The sequence below is a fragment of the Ahaetulla prasina genome, chromosome 3, assembly GCF_028640845.1.
Source record: "Ahaetulla prasina isolate Xishuangbanna chromosome 3, ASM2864084v1, whole genome shotgun sequence".
Taxonomy (NCBI): Eukaryota; Metazoa; Chordata; class Lepidosauria; order Squamata; family Colubridae; genus Ahaetulla; species Ahaetulla prasina.
In genome coordinates this window covers 39,125,909-39,145,463 of record NC_080541.1, presented here as the reverse complement: position 1 = coordinate 39,145,463, position 19,555 = coordinate 39,125,909, and the positions used below count along the sequence as shown (strand labels likewise).

General features: G+C 43.1%; 1 protein-coding gene across 1 annotated transcript in view; it reads right to left on the bottom strand.

Annotated features, from left to right (window-relative positions):
• Positions 1-618: 618 nt before the first annotated feature.
• Positions 619-19,555, bottom strand: part of TPD52 (tumor protein D52) — a 78,446-nt gene continuing 59,509 nt past the window's right edge. Inside the window, exon 8 of the mRNA XM_058175819.1 lies at positions 619-907. Coding sequence (XP_058031802.1) covers positions 757-907 — 151 coding nt within the window. The 3' untranslated portion in view covers positions 619-756. The remainder of the gene's footprint in view (positions 908-19,555) is intronic.

The window sequence follows — 19,555 nt, the reverse complement described above, 5'->3', positions numbered from 1 at the left end:
TAAAGCTGTTAACAGCTTCTAATGTTTTGCTTGATATTTACATGCTCAATTTTTAAAAGTGATTCATTTCTGCCTAATCCTAACCACGATGAAATCACTAGTCATAAATGTGGAGGGACGCTTGGACAAATTTGTTTTAAAGGTCCAATAAGCAAATTTAAGAACCTCTAAAAAATGGGATTGAAGTGGGGAGGATATGGTCTACATGCAATATTTTAGAGCTCAAACTACAACTCAACATATTTTATTGAGGCTTACTGTTTGTACCTGAGGCTTAATTAGGCTTATTTGTGATTTCCATAGTCCAATCTGCTAACCAACCGAGAGAAAAAAATAAAAGAGCAACTAAAAAAGGAATGATTATGAAGTAGGATTAAGCAAAAAAAAAAGTCAGCATGATTTTGCTCATCTCTAAGATTTAATCTCACTTGAGTTAGAAAATCATGATTTCAATAAATGATGACTATAGTCATCTGGTATATTTTGCCTGCCAAAATTTGATGTAAATTATAAGATAATGAAATCTGAAAAATCTACCAAATTTCTCATTTTTAGTATGAATGTAAAACTGAAAGAACAGAATAAATTTTATTGCCAATAATAAATAATCTACAAAAGTTTATCTTTACATTTAACTTTATTTTAGCCACAAAATAATGGTGATCGAATGATTTCAATATTTTAATTCAAATGGAATATTCTGTACAAATAAGTATTTAGCAACGAGATTTTTTTTAAAAAAAGAATGAACATTTACTATTTATTTTTACTTTCTTTTCCTTCCATTAGTCCCAAAAGCACAGCATCAGCTTCCAATAAGAGTGTATCATTTGTTGCTCCCAAGAATTTGGAGGAGAGTTCAAGGTCAATAAGTTTCAGACGGACTTTGGATCCATTTTCATATTTCCTGGTGAAAAAAGAAAAAAGTGTAATGACATATAAACTTATATATTTTGAGGCGGCATTTTAAACTTGACTGTTGTGAGTCTATGTTGTAAAATTCCATTCATCCAGGGGAGAAATGCTACCGGTTCAAACTGGTTCGGGAGAATTGGTAGCGGAGATTGGGGCTGGTTCGCTGAACCGGTAGTAATTGCTGGTTGGCCATGCCCCTGAACCAGTCCATGGCCTGCAGCCCTGCCTTCCACACGGCCTTCCCAGCATCCCTGTGGCCAGCTGGTGAAGGCAGGCAAGGAAGGCCACATGGAAGGCAGGCAAGCATGGTAGGGCTGCAGGGAAGGGAGCTAGCAGCCAATGCTCTGCGTCATAATGAGCTCCAGGAGAAGGAAGATGGGACGTCGTCTCCCCCATTATGCAGCATGCTAAGTTTAAGTGCAAAAGCAGCAACCAGCCATGGAGGCAGTGAGAAGAATATGGTGACTTTCTCCACCCTGAGACACTGACTGAGGTGCGTCTCCCTGTATTCCTCTCGCCACTTCTGTGGCTGCTTGCTGCTACTGCAGCCGGGCAGCCCAGCTAGTGTCTAGGCATGGATAAAAGTCATGTGTCTCCCAACAAGGGCTGAAAAAAGAGGCAAGTAGAGAGGCGCTTCACTTCCGCTCTGGAATATGGAGTGAGTCTCCATCTGCCGCCATCGCCCTTCTCTTCCCAGGACAGGCGCGGAGTGAGGGGGAGGGAAGACAGCCAACAGGAAATCACAGCAGGGGGATGAAAAAGCTTCATTTATCTGGGAATCTGAAATAACTCTTGATTTAAATCATGGTAAAAAGCACCCAAAGAAGAAAGAACAATATCAGCAAAAAAAAACCCAAACAAACCCAACCCTCACCTGTTTTTGGAAATGGTTCAAGAAGGAACACGCACGTGTGTGCGCGCGCACACACACACACACGCAAATGAGAGGGAGAAAGAGAAAGATGAAAGAAAAAGAGAGATGAGAATACAGAGAAGGCTGCCTGCCATTTCCTGCTGCAGTCGGGCAGTGAGAGTGAGAGAGAGAGAGAGAGAGAGATTCAGCTCCGTCTGCTTCCCTCGAGGCAACCTCGTGGTGCTGTGCTGTAACAGCCTGAGAATCACTCCTTTTGCAACGCAATGTTTATTTCTGTATCTTTCCAGAGACAAAAAAAACATGGCTGAATTTCCTTACAGTTATTCCCTGGGTATGGGGGTTGGGAAGTGAGGGTGGGGTGTAGGGGAGAGGAAGGAAGAGAGAGAGAGAGAGAGAAAGAAAGAAAGAGGGAGGAATTTTTGGATTTCACCACTGGTTTGTATGGAGGATTGGCCATGGGGAGGGGGGAATGCGCGGTTCTCCAGGATGGAGAGAGGGGCAAGAGAAGGCTCCGCTGTTCACTTGGGTGGAGGAGGGAAATTCAAAGTGTTGGGGGCTTCAGAAGGGGCAGAATGTGCTTCAAAATGTACAGCCCCTGGCTCTAACAGTGAGTGACGTCAAGTTGGCCATGCCCACCCAGTCACATGACCATCAAGCCACACCACAGAACCGGTAGCAAACATTTTTACATTTCACCCCTGCATTCATCATATATATCCTTTGAAATCTTCAAGAAGATGCAAAACATTAAACAATAAGCTGTTTTTCCTCTCACAATGTAAAGATAATTTTGTTTAGTTTAAATTGGTTTGGCAAAACTAGCCTTATTTCAAGAGCTGTCAGAAGCAATGAGTTATACCAGGGCAGTAAAACTTGCAGCCCGCAGCCTGGGTGCATCACGCGCTGGCTACATCCATGCCTGGTTTAACGAAGGGAAAAAAAGTAGCGATACGTCACGTGACACTGCCATGATGTCACAAGTTTGACACCCCTGAGTTATACTAAGTCAGAAGAGTAAAAACCATGGTTTGCTGAACATACCACAACAGCCTGATCTGCATATAAAATAGGCCATAATAGGAAGGTTTGGGCTATGCTAAAAGCAAATGAATCAAGTTTAGGTAAAGTTATGAACTGGAATTTTCTGGATTTAAAATCATCCACTTAAAGTATGATTGATAATTTCAAACATATATGTTTTTCAGGTAACTGCTCTAAAAAATTGAATTTTATAACTCTCCCATCCTCATACCAAGTAACAGCCGGCACACTTGTGCAGACTGCAGTTATTGAGATGAATATGGTAATTGGAATCATACTCATTTGCATGAATTGTCCCACAGGACTTCTCAAGTTCAAATTCTTAAAAGCAGAATTCCAGCTACCCTGCTCTATTTCTAACCCTTGTCTGAAATCAGTGGCACTTTGGATAAAAATGGAGGGCAGAAAACTCTTATTGATACTCAGTTTGTAACTAAGATAATCTCCTCCCCCCCCCAAGAGGCCTAGATACCTTAATACTCAACCATGGATGTCAGTTTACCTGGAAATAAACTTGTCAACTCGTCCCAGATTATGAGCCAGGGTACTTCTTCTTTTTAATAATTTTTATTGAAAAGGTTTTTTTAATTTCTTTTTTTGACAATTTCCTTCTTTACAACATTTCAACATTGGTGTACATCCATTTTATATCCATTTCCCCCCCTCACTTCCAATTTATCTTTATCTATACATATAATTCCATTAATTTTTTTATACATCATAATATATTCATATACTAAATTACAATAATTCATTATGTGTTCATTTCCATTTATACAACTTTGTTACTAATTTCTAACTCCTATAACTTCTTCATTCAGTCTTTCCTTAACCTTTACACCTATCTTCTAACCATTTATACCATTCATTCATTCCATACCATATAATACTCTGTTTCTCCTTTATTTCTTTTGTAAGTCTGTCCATCACTGCACATTCTAGAACTTTCCTTATCACATTTTCCTTTGTTGGTATATTGTTATTTTTTCAATTCTGTGCATACATTATTATCGCTGCCGTTGTAATATGTAGAATTAAATATTGTGTTTTTTTATTGTAATTCCCTGAAAATATTCCTAATAAAAATAATTCTGGTTTTATATCTATTTGTTGTTTAGCTATCTCTTTGAGATAATTTTCTTATCCTGTTCCAGTATTGTTTTGCCTTTGGGCATGTCCACATGTGGTAGTATGTTCCCTCATTTTGTCTGCATTTCCAGCAGTCTGGTGATGTATTTGGGAATATTCTAGCCTGTCTTGCTGGTGGGAGATGCCATCTGTAGAACATTTTATACATATTTTCCTTAAGGCTACTGACATCGTCAATTTGTAGTTTTTATCCCAAATTTTCTCCCATTTCTCCAATTCTCCAATTATAGCCGAAATTTTTGGCCCACATAATCATAGTTTCTTTAAATACCTCCTCCTCCATTCTATATCTCAATAAATAATTATATATTTTCTTAATCAATTTGTCCTCAGTGCCTTGTAAAATCTTATCTAATTCTTGTGGGGTTTTTTTGGAATCTATATTGTTCTAAATCTTTCTTATCTAGCTTGAATCTGCATATATGGCCACCACTCAATGTCTCTCTGATCTCCGGACCTTTAAACGCGAGCTCAAGACTTTCTTTTTTCACCAAGCGGGGCTGGCCTGATTGATTTTAATATGGGGGGTTTTAGCGGGGTTTTTAACAGGGTTTTAGCTTTTGAAAAATTTTAGTTAATATTTTAAGTATACAGCGGTCGAATTAGATTTTTAAACTTGTTATAGTATTTTAATTTGTTTTGGATTTTTGTTGTTTTATTTGCTGTACACCGCCCTGAGTCTTCGGAGAAGGGCGGTATAAAAATATGAAAAAATAAAATAAATAAAATAAATAAATAAATAAATAAATCTATGCCCTGTTGTTTTAGTTCTTGTCTTGTTTTCAATTCCCCCTGGTCATTTAATAGATCTTTGTATCTTTTTATTTTATCCATATCTAGTACATTTGGATAGAGTAATGTTTCCATCGTTGATAGCCAATTTGGTATTTTGTTGTAATGATTTTTTAAAAAAATTCTGCCATACTTGTAGCACCACTTCCCTAATTAGAAGTAGCTATGAATTTTATTTTTCCCATCCCATATAAAAGCATGCCAGGGTACTTCTTAAAACAATGTACCATACAGTGGTGGAATTCAAATTTTTTTACTACTGGTTCTGTGGGCATGGCAGGGGAAGGATACTGAAAAATCTCCATTCCCACCCCACTCCAGGGGAAGGATATTGCAAAATCTCCATTCCCACCCTATTCTGGGGCCAGCCAGAGGTGGTATTTGCTGGTTCTCTGAACTACTTAAAATTTCTGCTACCGGTTCTCCAGAACCTGTCGAAACCTGCTGAATAGCACCTCTGGTACCATAGAAAACCAGTGCCAAATTGACTCTGTACTGTCTCTCTTTGAAAGCCTGAGGAGCATTGGCAGTGTTATCTTCTGCAGCTAGAAGCCTCTAATCACTGAAGGGCCTTCCCTCCCTCTGGTATGCTGCAGCATCCTCCCTTTGGCTGTGTTAGAAGAGTGGGAAAGGCAGATCTAATCAGCCGGCAGAGACAATACAGTTGCATCTGTCTCCAAACATAGAAAGAAAGAACCTTTCACCTGACCTAGGTTCAGATCCCTTCGGCAACATGGCAGCAATGATAGGCTGGTGCAAAATTCTTGCACAATCATAAGTCACATAGGGACCCTGGCTCAACTTCATCTACTGCAAAGGGCCACCATGATATGAAAGTAGACTGTCTGGGGCTGAAACTGGGACCATCTCCTTGAGGATGAGCAGGGGAGGTAACTTCGCAGAAGAAAGGAAACAGGCCAAGTGATGCTCCACACACATCCATCAGGGCATACTCACATATGGCTAGCAAGGAGGAGTCCTAGTTGAGAGTTCTATGGGGAGTATAACAATGTATTCACTTGGCCCCACACTGGGCATGAATGTCATAGTTAAAGCATGGATGGTGAAGACTGCACTAAAAGTGGATCTTTCTTTCAGACATCCAGGCAAGGGAGTTCTACCCACCTTCACAATGAAAAGTTCAGCGCCCCCCCCCCCCGGCACATTTGTTAGGGCTTGCTAAGAGATACTGTTGCACCCCATCTTTGCCCACTTTTCCCAAAATGATCACTCTCTTATGCACTTACAAACACCTGTGGAGGGTAAGGAGACCCTGTTGGTTTTACCTTGTTTACCCTGCTCTTCCCCCCCCCCCTTTTACCTAGGGAAAATGGGAGGGAAGCCAGTGGGAGAGAGAATAAAGGCAGCAGATAATAATCAGTCTGTGGGATTAGATAACGCCAGAGGGGTGGCAAATGGGCAACAGAAGTACAGATACTTCCAGAGCAGAGATGATGGTAATTCTTATGCTTCCCTTGGCAGGCTAAGTTCTGGCAGTGATCCAGCTTTCACTAGGGAAAACAGCAACATGAACATTACTTCCAGCACTTTCCTAGCAAATGAGATTTTGATGCGTATGGAATAAACTGCTGAAAAAAATGAATGTTATGTACAGTATATTTTTTATCAACACACACACACACACACACACACACACATATATATATATACATTGAGTTGCCTGTTATAATAATGTACCTAAGCAGAAGCCATAGTGTTATTTTCAGAAATACTATTCTTCCTTCCTAACAGAAATTTTAAGCAAATATTTGCACAGATTATATTTTCTGTGCACTTGATTTCTCACAGAACCATCACCAAAGGCAACATAGGTGGAGGTATCTGTAAAAAAGAATGAGCACACTGAAGTAGTCTAATGCTCCATTTTAAGATTTATTTGCTTCCTATTATTAGAGTTAAAAGAAAACACTCTGTATCTCACACAGAATTGCTTCTTATAACAACAATACTGAAATGAATTAAGCTGTAATGGATTCTTTTGCTTGAATGAGAGTGGGGAAATTCTTGAAGTGATGGCCAAGCCCCTTCCTAGGGGTATGTGTGAGGGACTTCTGTTTGTATGTGTGTGTGGAAGGGAATTTTGTCAGCAATTTTTATCTGTCTAATTCAGGGGTCCTCAAACTATGGCCCACAGGCCAGATATGGGGCATTGAACCCATTAATCCGGCCCGTGAGGGACCACGAGGCTGTCCTGCCCACATCATCCTATTTATCACCTGCCTTCTGGAGACTGAGGCCAAAAACGGACCTGTTTTTGGTCTCCCCGGACGAGAGAGAGAGGGGGGGGGGAGAGGGAGAGAGATATGCACACACACGTACAAACAGAAATCCCTCACACATACCCCAAGGCAGCCACATCCCTTCACTAATCTGCTTTCCACCCCAGGAGCATAACAAATTAAAGTTTGTGTGTATTGTTTAACAGACTGCTAAATTGGCCACACCCACCCAGTCACATAACCTCCTAGCCATGCCTATCCAGCCCATCTGGCCCCCAACGGTCTGAGGGATCATGAATTGGCCCCCTGTTTAAAAAGTTTGAGGACCCCGGTCTAATTAATGGAAAGGGAAAGAGAAGATGACACAAACGATCAAATTAAAAGAAAATTTCTAATTTTAACTAAAGCTGAGGCAATCTACAGTAGAAATTATTATGGTATTAAAATACTTGGTTTGGTCACTGTCACCATTTGGAACCCAGAAATTCCCAGTTACCAAAGAATGTGATATTTCATCTTTAAACCTGATTTGGCAGATATCACACACGTCTATGCCAGAATGTTAAAAGTTCAGTCCCCACCTCCCATCCCAGCTGCGTTTTTGTTCTTTCATACTTATTTCTATTTTTTCCCCCTGATTACTAGAGCTAAACAAATCCCAGCTCTTACCATTATGACTCTTTTTTACTATGTACCAAAAGGAGTCTGCTTGTCTGAACAGGACAGGAAGAGAGCAATTAAATTTGATTTTGCATTTCTGCATGAAGAGGTAGTTTAAAAGCTTTTACTTTGGACAGGTTTCTTGACATTTACCCCTGCCCCAAGACATTCCTTAGCATGTGCCAATTCACTCCAGTAACTGCTCTCATCCCAAGACAGAGGAATTCACGTCTTTGACACAATAAATACAAAGCACACTGAAATGAAGATATCCTCGTGGGGTATCACACTGAACAACACTATCCTTGCAAATAATCAGGGGTCCCTGAAACACACATTCACATAGGAATACTCCTTCTCTCCTATCATGTGAAGTGATTTAAAATTAATGTACCATGCCATTAATGTGTCAGAAAATCAATTATTAGTGGCTAAACAAATTAGATTTGCTGTTATTGTCAATCACAAAATCCAACCTTCATTATGGAGTCCCAATTCAAATTGGTAAAATAAACCCTTCCCACATGTATATCCATCCATTCTCAGTTCCTGAAATAAGTTTTTACTTAAATTCTTAGATGACATCTCTAAACATGCCATTCCCCAAACATATTTATTTGGGGTAATATTTTTTCTTTAATATATGAAAGTATTCTATCGTGCTTATTGACCTCTTCTATAATTTTGTCTTCTAAGATAGAGGTTCTCAAACAGAGGTTGCAACTCCTCTTAGGGGACTACAGATGGTCACTTTGATGGGGTTGCAAATGGGCGGGGGAGGCCTCACGTACAATGCTAAAAGTGCTAACCAACTGGCTTGCCTTTGCCTGACCAAGGAAGCTGGTCCAAGGAAAGGAGGCAGTAAAATTCAGAGCAAGTTTTAACGGCATTTCTTCCACGTTTTAGGAAAGGAGCAGAGCAGTGCTTCGGCAAGTGAGCTATTGTTGAGGGAGGCAGCACAATGCCAATTTGGAGCACACTGGGATGACAGGTGGCCTAGTTTCTCGTCAGAAGGCAACAGTAATGGTGATGCTGTGAGGACTGCAGGATGAACCAAAGTGGGGGGGGGCACTGGAGAATAGAATTGCAGCAGCCCTGCCAGCTGTCCTATTCCTGAGACTTTCATTCCTATATCACCAGCTAGACTTTTGCCAAATGAAGGAAGGTTGCCTTCAAAACTACTAGGGTATCCTTGCTCAATGCCACCACCACCTGGAAATTCTCTGCACACAACCTGTAGGGGTAGGAACAGAATCATTGGTTCACTGCAGTGCCAACCATGTGGCCAGATAGAAACTGAATGTTTTTAAGGTTCTGGGTTCTATATGTGCAGTTTTTCACTGTTAAGGTTCTGGGCTTTATATATGCAGTGCTATTAGTTTGTACTGTTTGAGCCAGCAACTCAGGAGAACAGCCAACAGCAAAGTGCAAAGGGAGATGTGTGAATTGAAAGCTGATTAGATAAGTTTAGACCACTCTCTTGCAGCAGGGTCTTTAAGCCCATCACCTGCTTCCTCTGGAGATGCATTTTTTTCCTAATGGAGCAGAGCCACCAATCATACTGCATCATCTAGGCAACTAAAGAACAGAAAAGACCTTCCACATTTTTAAAAAGCAAATCTGCTACAATAGTTACTGCCCAATGGCAGTATTACAGCAGCATATTACTGTATATGAAGACAGGTAATACTGGTAGAGTCAAGTGGGAAAGAAGACACTTTTTTCCAGGACCACAGCTACCAGAGACCCTTCTACATTTGGCACTAGTAGTAAAGTATTTGGAAGGAGTCAGTACTTAACAAAAAAGTAACTAACCACATTCCAATCTTTGAGCACATCTTTAAGGAAGCAAGAAACAGGAACACTGAAGAGCTGTACATGTAAAGCCGGAGACCTATCAGAATGAATCCTGCTTTCTCCCACTTGTTTCGGCAAGTTAGCACTTGACTTATCCTGACAACATGGGGTGCACAATCTCAGGGACTTCTAAAACAGCTAAACCTGTGACAAAGTGGGGATGGAGAGCAAAGCCCGGAAGTAGTTTTGACAGATGGCTAAACCTGCAGGTTAAGCCATCTGTTAAAACCACCTGCCATCTACAGCCGTTTTATTTATTACTTGCTCATTATTTATTGTTTAGTTGAATCTAATCAGGGTTCAGCTAGGTATGTGTTCTGTTTCCCTTCCCCCAATACTCCCAGCAAAGAGTCAGTCAGAGGCCTCTTTTCTGATTTATTTACATATATATAAATGTCCTGGCTACGTCTACCCACGGGCCTGCCAAGTTTCTGGAGATAACAAGGAAATTACAGATAAGGCCAGAATTACTCACGAATATATTCTTCCCTCCGTTGATACAGATTGCCCGCGCAAATTCATTACTTTGTCCAAGACAAAAAACCAGGAAGTCCCGCCTCCTATTTATAGTCTCTGCAGATGTCACTGCATGACAATTATGACTTGGCTTTGTCCCAACTCTTCCGCTGCTGCGCACACCGATCACGTCTTCGTAATCTTGCATCACTCCAAAACTGTTCTTGGGGCGTTGCCAAATCAGAAGGAGGCTCCATGGAATCAGGCTTTGCCGGCCCCTCCTCCTCCCTTTGAGTGGGTGCCAGGGAGGGAAAGGGCTCACGAGAAGCAGGGCTGGCCAGGTCTTCTCCCTCACTTTCTGAATCATCCGAGTCCAGGAGTCCGGGTCCAGGAACTTGGGTCACAACAGTATGAGAATCCTAATGTATTAAACTATCTTCCAACATTTCACAAATTAGATCAAGTTAGTCTAGAACTTTATTCTGCTAACATTTTACACTGCAATATTGTATAGCCAAAGGGACTATATATAACTAGAATACACACACACACGTGTGTGTGTATGTATGTGTGTGTGTGTGTATGTGTGTGTGTGTGTGTGTGTATGTATATGTATGTATGTATGTATGTATGTATGTATGTATGTATATGTTTTCTGAGGTTTTCACGGGTGTTTGTATGTAGGTCTTTGGTTGTTCGGGTCTTCTGCCGTGTAAAATTGGAAGTCCAGAATCCATCACCTCACACGTAAAAAACTCATTCCAGTTCATAGAGATCATAAAGAAACAAAACTTACAGCCCAACGACCTACTCGTGAGCTTTGATGTCATATCCCTCTTCACCCAAGTGCCAATCAAAGAAGCCTTGACAGCTATCCAAAACAAATATAACCCCCCCCCAGCACATCCTAGATCTGACCAACAACTGCCTATCCAACACATACTTCATCTCTAACGGACAAAAATACAAACAAATAGAAGGAGCACCCATGGGATCACCCCTCTCACCTGTCATTGCCAACCTCTACATGGAACACTTTGAAACCCAAGCTCTAGAAAAATCTGATCACAAACCCAAACTCTGGCTCAGATACGTAGACGACACCTTCATAATCTGGCCACCCGGGAAAGAAAAACTTGACACAGTAGCCTGCAATTACTGCAGGTTCAAGCCCGGCCCGAGGTTGACTCAGCCTTCCATCCTTTATAAGGTAGGTAAAATGAGAACCCAGATTGTTGGGGGGGCAATAAGTTGACTTGTAAATATACAAATAGAATGAGACTATTGCCTTATACACTGTAAGCCGCCCTGAGTCTTCGGAGAAGGGCGGGATATAAATGTAAATAAAAAAAAAACAACTTCCTCACACACCTCAATAGCCTACACCCCAAAATACAGTTCACCATGGAAACAGAAGTTAACAACCAACTTCCCTTCCTGGATGTCTTAGTCTACAGGAAACCCAATGGCTCCCTAGGACACACCATCTACCAGAAGAAAACACACACAAACCACTATCTGCACGCACTCTCACACCACCATCCAGCACAGATCAACTCCGTAGCCAAGACACTCATCTCCAGAACAAAATGCTTAGCTGACGAACAACACCTAAAAACCGAACTAGACACTCTCACTAACGTACTAACATCCAATGGATTCCAAAGAAATAAGATTACCAAGCTAATCCAAAAAGAACCCCCCACTAAAATCCAAGACAGAGAACAAGAAAACGGCACAGCCCTCCTCCCATATATAAAAGGCACCACAGACAGAATCAGCAAGATCCTCCACAAACACAACATCAAGACAGCATTCTGCACAAACCGAAAAATATCCACCATCCTAAGAAACCCCAAAGACAAAATTGAGTTAGAAAATCAAGGAGTATATGAAATCCCATGCACCGCCTGCCCCACCACATACATCGGACAAACCAACAGAAGAATAAGTGCACGCATTGAAGAACACAAGAACTCAGTCAAAAAAGAGGAACCAACTTCTTCCATGGTCCAACACCTTAAAGTCACAGGACATGATATTGACTTTAAAAAGACCAGAACTATCCCCAAAACTGAACACTTTAACAACAGAATAATCAGAGAAGCCATTGAGATAGAAAAACGCCAACACAGCATGAACAAACAAAATGATACCTCCCGCCTACCAGCCATTTGGAAACCTGTCCTTATTGACAAACGAGTCCCTAACATGAGGAATGACACCAGACCCACACTCACGAGGTCCACACAGGATGTCACCACCGCACATCCACCCAGAAAGCAGACTCAAACCCACACTGATGATGAAGCATGACCAAGGACCAGAAGCCAGACCGCAGCTGCAACATTAGCCATTTCAAACCCCTCCAATCCATACATGCAGCAGACTGACACCCACTATGAAAATGTAGCACGACCACGAAGCCAAACAACAGCAATGCAGTTCACCAGCTCAAATCCCCCTGCAACACAGACTAAACTGAGCACAACCAAACCCCCACCCAAACAGGACACACCCCCATCCAATCAGAGCACAACCCCCCCATCCAATCAGAGCACAGCCAAGCTCCCACCCAATCAGTTCAAAGCCCCACTAGCAGTTAAAAGGAAGAAACAGCTGTGATCACACATTGCTCCCAGAAGCACGAAGCTGAAGCCTGAAGATGACGAATGAGACTTCATCGAAACGTCGCCAAGACACTTCCAATTTTACACGGGAGAAAACCCGAACAACCAAAGACCTACACAAACACACACACACACACACACACACACACACACACACACACACATTTCTGCATAGAGGGAAAGTTAAAAGCTTAATTCATGTATCCTAGCATGTTATGCCACTACAACAATGTGCAGCCCTTCCCTAACTTAGGAACAGGTCTATTTTCAATAAAATAAAATAAAATGTTTCTGTGTGAAAAGAACAGATAGCGGCAAGCTTTTATATAGTTAGATTTGAGCTTCGTTAGTTACTCTCAGCAATTTTAATGGTCAGGCATGACGGAAATGCCATACCAACAACAAAAGCATTTGTAACACCTTAGTATTTAATAGCATCTATTTAATCCAAAAACTGCTGAAAATTAGCAATGTATTTATGATATTTAATATGTAATACAGCATTACCCTGAGTGGTTAGGATGCCCTTCCAAGACTAATTTGATAATTTTCTTTTTAATTAACTAATACTACAATTAGCCTATTTGATGACTTGCCTGTTAATAGATGTCCCATTCTGAAGATGCAGCAAAAATAAAACAAAACAAAAAAACAGAAACAGAAACAAAACCCCACTCCACCTACTGATGTGGTTCTCACTGTGTGGGGGTGGGAGAGGATAATATGCTGTTATATACAGACAAAAGAAGTCAATATTTTCTTTGCACTTTAAGGCTTCTTGTAAAGCTGAAATTTCAGTTAATGAAGGGATTTGTTCGTAAGCTTCCTTTGCACTTGAAATTCAACAGAATCAGGTCTCACACAAGGGAACATAATGATGACAAGCAGTTCTATGAAAGATACAGCTCAATTTCCTTTAGTCATTCAGGTTTAGAGCCATATTCATGCTCTTAAAGGCTCAGTTTGCAAGAGAAGTCAGGAATACTTTCCAGATACTGGAAGTACCTAATGGTATTTCAGCATTTTTATTTTTGTTGTCTCCTAGGTTTGAATCAAGAATCTGTTTTTGACTCACATTGCTTCCACTTTGCTGAGACTCAAATACAGAAGGTGACATTCAGAGAAGGACATTTATTGCTGGCTGTCCCATAAGTAGGAAATAGGAAAACATCCACAAGGAAACCAAAGTGCCACATGAAGCTTTCCTTGATTAACCATTTCTCAGGGATTTATTTATTTTATTTTATTTTATTTTATTAAATTTTTATACCGCCCTTCTCCCGAAGGACTCAGGGCGGTGTACAGCCAGAAATAAAATACAAGATATATACAATTAAAAGAAATTAAAATATAGCAATTACTAAACGGCTGATAGTTAAAAATGAATTTAAAATTTAAAATATTAATAAAACCCCAATATAAAATCAAACTATTATGCCAGTCCCGCTTGAGTAAATAAATATGTTTTTAGCTCACGACGGAAGGTCCGAAGATCAGGCACTTGACGTAGGCCAGGGGGGAGTTCATTCCAGAGCGTCGATGCTCCCACAGAGAAGGCCCTACTCCTGGGGGCCGCCAGCCGACATTGTTTGGCGGACGGCACCCTGAGAGACCCTCTCTGTGAGCGTCTGGTCGGTGGGAGGCATACGGTAACAGCAGGCGGTCTCGTAAGTACCGGGTCCTAAGCCATGGGCGCTTTAAAAGGTGGTAACCAGAATCCTGAAGCGCACCGAAGACCACAGGAAGCCAGTGCAGACTACGGAGCATTGGTGTTACGTGGGAGCCACACGCGGCTCCCATTACTACTCGCGCAGCTGCATTCTGGACTAACTGCAGCCTCCGGGTGCACCTCAAGGGCAGCCCCATGTAGAGAGCATTGCAGTAATCCAGCCGAGACGTAACCAGAGCATGAGTGACTGTGCATAGGGCATCCCGGTCAAGGAAGGGACGCAACTGGCGGACCAAGCGAACTTGGTAAAAGGCCCTCCTGGAGACGGCCGCCAGATGTTCATCAAAGGACAGCCGTCCATCCAGGAGGACGCCCAAGTTGCGAACCACCTCCTTTGGGGCCACTAACTCGCCCCCAACAGTCAGCTGCGGGTGCAGCTGACTGTACCGGGGTGCCGGCATCCACAGCCACTCCGTCTTGGAGGGATTGAGCTTGAGTCTGTTTCTCCCCATCCAGACCCGTACAGCTTCCAGGCACCGGGACAGCACTTCGACCGCTTCATTGGGGTGGTCCGGGGTGGAAAAGTACAGCTGAGTATCATCAGCGTACAGATGATAACTCACCCCGAAACCACTGATGACCTCACCCAGCGGCTTCATATAGATGTTGAACAGGGTAGGCAAGAGAATCGACCCCTGAGGTACTCCACAAGTGAGGCACCTCGAGGACGACCTCTGCCCCCCTGTCAACACTGTCTGCGACCAGTCGGGATCACAATGAATTTAGCAGGGTGGTATTTTAAACGTTGCACAATATGTGGGGGGTTTATAAATGAGGTTTTAAAGTGTTTTATGACTCCTAAATGACTTTTGGGTGTTGAGGCTACTTTTGTCTCTTTTAAAAGGTGAGACTGGGCTTGTAAGTATATGCCGTGTTTCCCCCAAAATAAGACAGGGTCTTATTTTCTTCTGAACCCTGAAATAAGGGCTTGGCCTTATTATTGGGAGGTCTTATTATTTCAGGGGTGCGGGAGGCCCCAGGTGGCCTGCGCACGCACAGCCAGGAGTCCGGCAGAGAGAGGTTCCTTTCGCGCACCACCATCAAGCCCCTCCCCTCCCGTGGGGTGTATGTGTAGAACATGAGCAGCCCAAAGGCACCTAGCCGCATGAGTGCCTGTCCTCACCCCCTAACCCCGCACCTCCCAGGCCTCACCACGTCGATGTAGGCGAAGCCAGTGAGCACCAGGTCCTCGTAGCCAATGCCGCTGGTGCCCACCACCAGCACCCACGCAGAAGCCATAGCCTGGGCTAGCTCCCCCTGCAGGGTCCAGCTCCAGCTCCAGCTCTAGCCATCACCATAGAGTGGGAAGTGCACTCCGAGAGCGACTGCTGCCCTAGCTGGGGTTTGGAAGCCGCAGAGGCAGAGTTTGGGGGAGAGAAAGAAAGACTTCTATTGCTTCTGCTGCTTTCCTTGCATGCAGCCAAAAGCAGAAGCAGCAGAAGTCTTTTTTTCTCTCCCCTAAACTCTGCTTCTGTGGCTTCCAAATCCCAGTCGTGGCCGCTCTGGGAGTGTGCTTCCCACTCTATGTTGATGGTCGCCGGAGGCCTCCCCTTCCCCTCTGCTCCTTTCCACTCCGATCACCCACCCAAGCGCTGACCAACCGGAGCGCCCGCCTGCAAGCCCGGGAAGCCCCTCCGCCTTAGGAGTCACCAGATTGGATGGAGATCAGGCCAGACTCTTCCTGGGAAAGGGAGCCCCTATCCTAAGCTGCCCTTCCTTCTTCCCGCAGGTCCAGTTTACTCTTTCCAATGCCCAGCAGCAAGATGCCAGGCAGCCACGCCAAGGGCAGCCCCAACAGACACAACTCAGCCAGCCCAGCCATGGCCAATGCTCCTCGCCCCAGCTGACCTTGGCCACAAGGGGCCGCTGGCCTCTGCAGGCAGTGGCGGCAGGAGCAACACTCAGCCATCCCCGCCGAGACCTGCACCCAGCTGTGGGATGCACCAGGCCTGCCGTTGTAGTCCTCTGGGACTGCCTGTCACGCATGGAGGCCTCTCTGCCACTGGTGGCCACCTTGCCAAGAAAGCCCCAGGGCGGCAATGCTTGCGCTGGGGCTGCTATGGCGGGCGCTCGGTAGTGTGGGCTATGCGGATGCGGCGCCTGGGTGAGAGTGGGTGGACTGCCACCATGGTGCAGAAGCAGGTGCTCGAGATCTACGGTCGGTGCCGTGAGTGGTGAAAGGGGTGGGGGGTGCAGGAATTCGCAGGGATGTGGCTGCCTTGGGAGGGTTCAGGGGTGAGGGACCTATGTGTGCATAGGGGTGTGTGTGTGTGTGTGTGTATGTGAGGTGGGGGCCTTATTTTTGGGAGAGAGTATATATTTAGACCCACCCCAAAAATCAGTCTTGGCCTTATTTTCGGGACATGTCTTATTTTGGGGGGAACACAGTAGATGGAAAATCACCACAGAATATAATGTAGAGGTTTAACTAAGAATTTGAAATACACCATAGGAAAAAGCAATGGCAAACCACATCCATACCATTCCCAATAAATCTACACAGAAGTATGAGATATTCAACTCAAAAATTGTACATCGAGAAACTTATCCATCACATGAAATCATTTATTTTGTATTCAGCCAACATTAATTCATTGTAAACTTGAAAGAAAAATAGGAAAAAACTGGAAGCCAGTGTGAACACGTGCAGAGGTCTCTAATATGCTGAGAAAAAAAAAGGGATGTGTACAGGAAATGAAAATAGACTTACATAACAAATATAACACAGTAGAAAAGCATAAAGCTGCGAATGAGCAGAGGCTTATGAGATACACGAAAATTAACCACAACAAATAGGATTAAGGTGAACGAAAGAAGGCATTTCTGTATAGCAAGGAGAAAGCAATGAATCATTAATAGATGATCGAAAGAAGGCAGAACTTCCTAAGTCCTATTCTGTATCCATCTTTTCTAAGCGAAATGAACATTTCTTAAACAAACCATTTCTATTTTTCAACTAACTTTTCTCCTGATGTATCCAACCTCACTTCCATGTAACAAAGTGGGCAGAAGCATGCTCTTATATTCATTTGTTTTCATCTGTTTTGATGAAGATGCATTACTTGCAACAGCTCAAAATACATTTTGTACATTTATCCATAAACACATGGAACAAGTGAGGGGAGTTCACACAATCTTGCTCTACTAGACCCATTTACCCAGCTTTCCATATATTCTGACACATTTTTACATTCATTATACATCATTCTTATTGCATTCAAAAACTAACTTTACCTTCCATATTGGCACAAAACATTCCATAATCCAAGCCATTCACTTTACCATACCTTGTGAAGATACAATCAAAATATGAGTGTTCTTTCTCACATTCATACATTTTATTTATTATCTCCTTTAGTGCCTTTATAAACATTTTTCTGCTAAAAAAAATCTCAGAGGCATGCTTGCTTAACAATTTATTTACTTGTATAGTTTTTGCACTCTTGCTACATTACTCTTTATATAAAAGTGATTTTCCAACTTGCACGCATGGATCACTCTCTGCACAGATTCAATGAATTGTATAACCACTTTATAAGCAAATCACACCTACATTTTAACATTTCTTTTATATCATCTATGCCTGCAGCCTTAACCATTTTCAACATTTCATAACATTTATAACTTCCTTTTCATCCATATTTTTGAGCGGCTACTATTTATAGGATTCATTTGAATTCCACTCTTCAGATTATCACAGATATTCTCACAAAAATCTTCAAACACTCCCTCCAACATTCTTTTCCTTAAATTCCCTAATGACTTCATCATATGCATTATCAATCCACTCTGCAGGAAGCTCCTTGTTCAAACTTTTCATCCTCTTCTACAACCATTATTATTTCCACCAAAATTATGCATTTATTGTCACTTTTAATCCTAACCATTTATGTTTTCTGAGTACTTTTTTTGCAACTATCTTTTTCTCTTTAAAGAGATTATACAATCAACTCAAAGCAGATACTCCCTTTTAATATATCAAATTACCCCTCTAGATCTATCTATGTTCTGACCTAGGCTTCCTGAGTCAGTAAAACACACGAGTAGTCCCCAAAAACCTCTTTTATTGCAACAGAAGTGAATTCTGTTCATTCACAGATGAGTCCCAAATAGTTGTAAAGAGTCCTTCAGGATAATCACCCACCTTTATCGCCCTTGACACGCTGCCAAAGACCTAACTGGCAACGCCACACAGAGTCCAGAATCAAACAGAGCTTCAGACTTTAAACTGATCAGAATTAACAATGTTGCTTCCTGCAAAAGCCCACGTGACTTTGCTCCTCTTTTAAGTCTTATGGGAGGGACCAATCATCTCCAAGCCCTACTCCCGAGTCGTCTCTTTTGTTTTAACTGTTCTTGCCTTCTGGCAGCTCTGCGCATGCACACACTGGGAACAGGCTCCCCCTGTTCCTCTGCCTCACTGAGGTCCAACTGGAGGCTCTGGAGCAGCACGTACCTCCCAAACGACACTTTCTCTGCCTCCGACGCAGAGCCCTTGTCCGAGCATTCCCCAGACTCCAGGACTAGCCCATGTTCCTCCCCAACCTCCTCACGGTCCAACTCTGCTGCCAGCTGCGCAGGCCACTGGCGGACCACAACAATCTGCATGGAAACTGCAATTAATCTGAGACTAAGATTATATTCCAAGATGCTGCCCCCCCCCTCCAAGATTTGGCAAGTGACTATAAGAGAAAGGTTCCTTTAAAATGTCTTTCTCAGAAAAGATTACCTAGAGCAGGGGTGTCAAACTCAAGGCCTGGGGGCTGGATCCGACCCGCGGGGTGCTTAGATCTGGCCGACAGGGCCGTCCTGGAAACAGCAAAGGACTGGCCTGTGGTGCCTCTGCCAGTGAAAACAGAGCTCAGGATGGCTGTGTGTGGCCCTCCCAAGCTGTGTTTTCCTTGGCAGAGGGTTGCAGGAGTCTGTCACAGCCAAAAATGGAACTCAGCAGCCAGTTTTTGCTGGCAGAGCACTCAGGCCGCCACAAGCGCCCCCGATATGAGTGACATTGAGCTGGCCCTGCCCACCCTGGCCGCCCAAGGTCAAAAACAATCCTGATGCAGCCCTCAATGAAATCGAGTTTGACACCCCTGACCTAGAGATACATTATGGTCATTGCTGCGATGTGGTGCAGGCTAACTCTGCCGACTGCCAGAAGTTCAGTCCTGACTGGCTCAAAGTTGACTCAGCCTTCTATCCTTCCAAGGTCGGT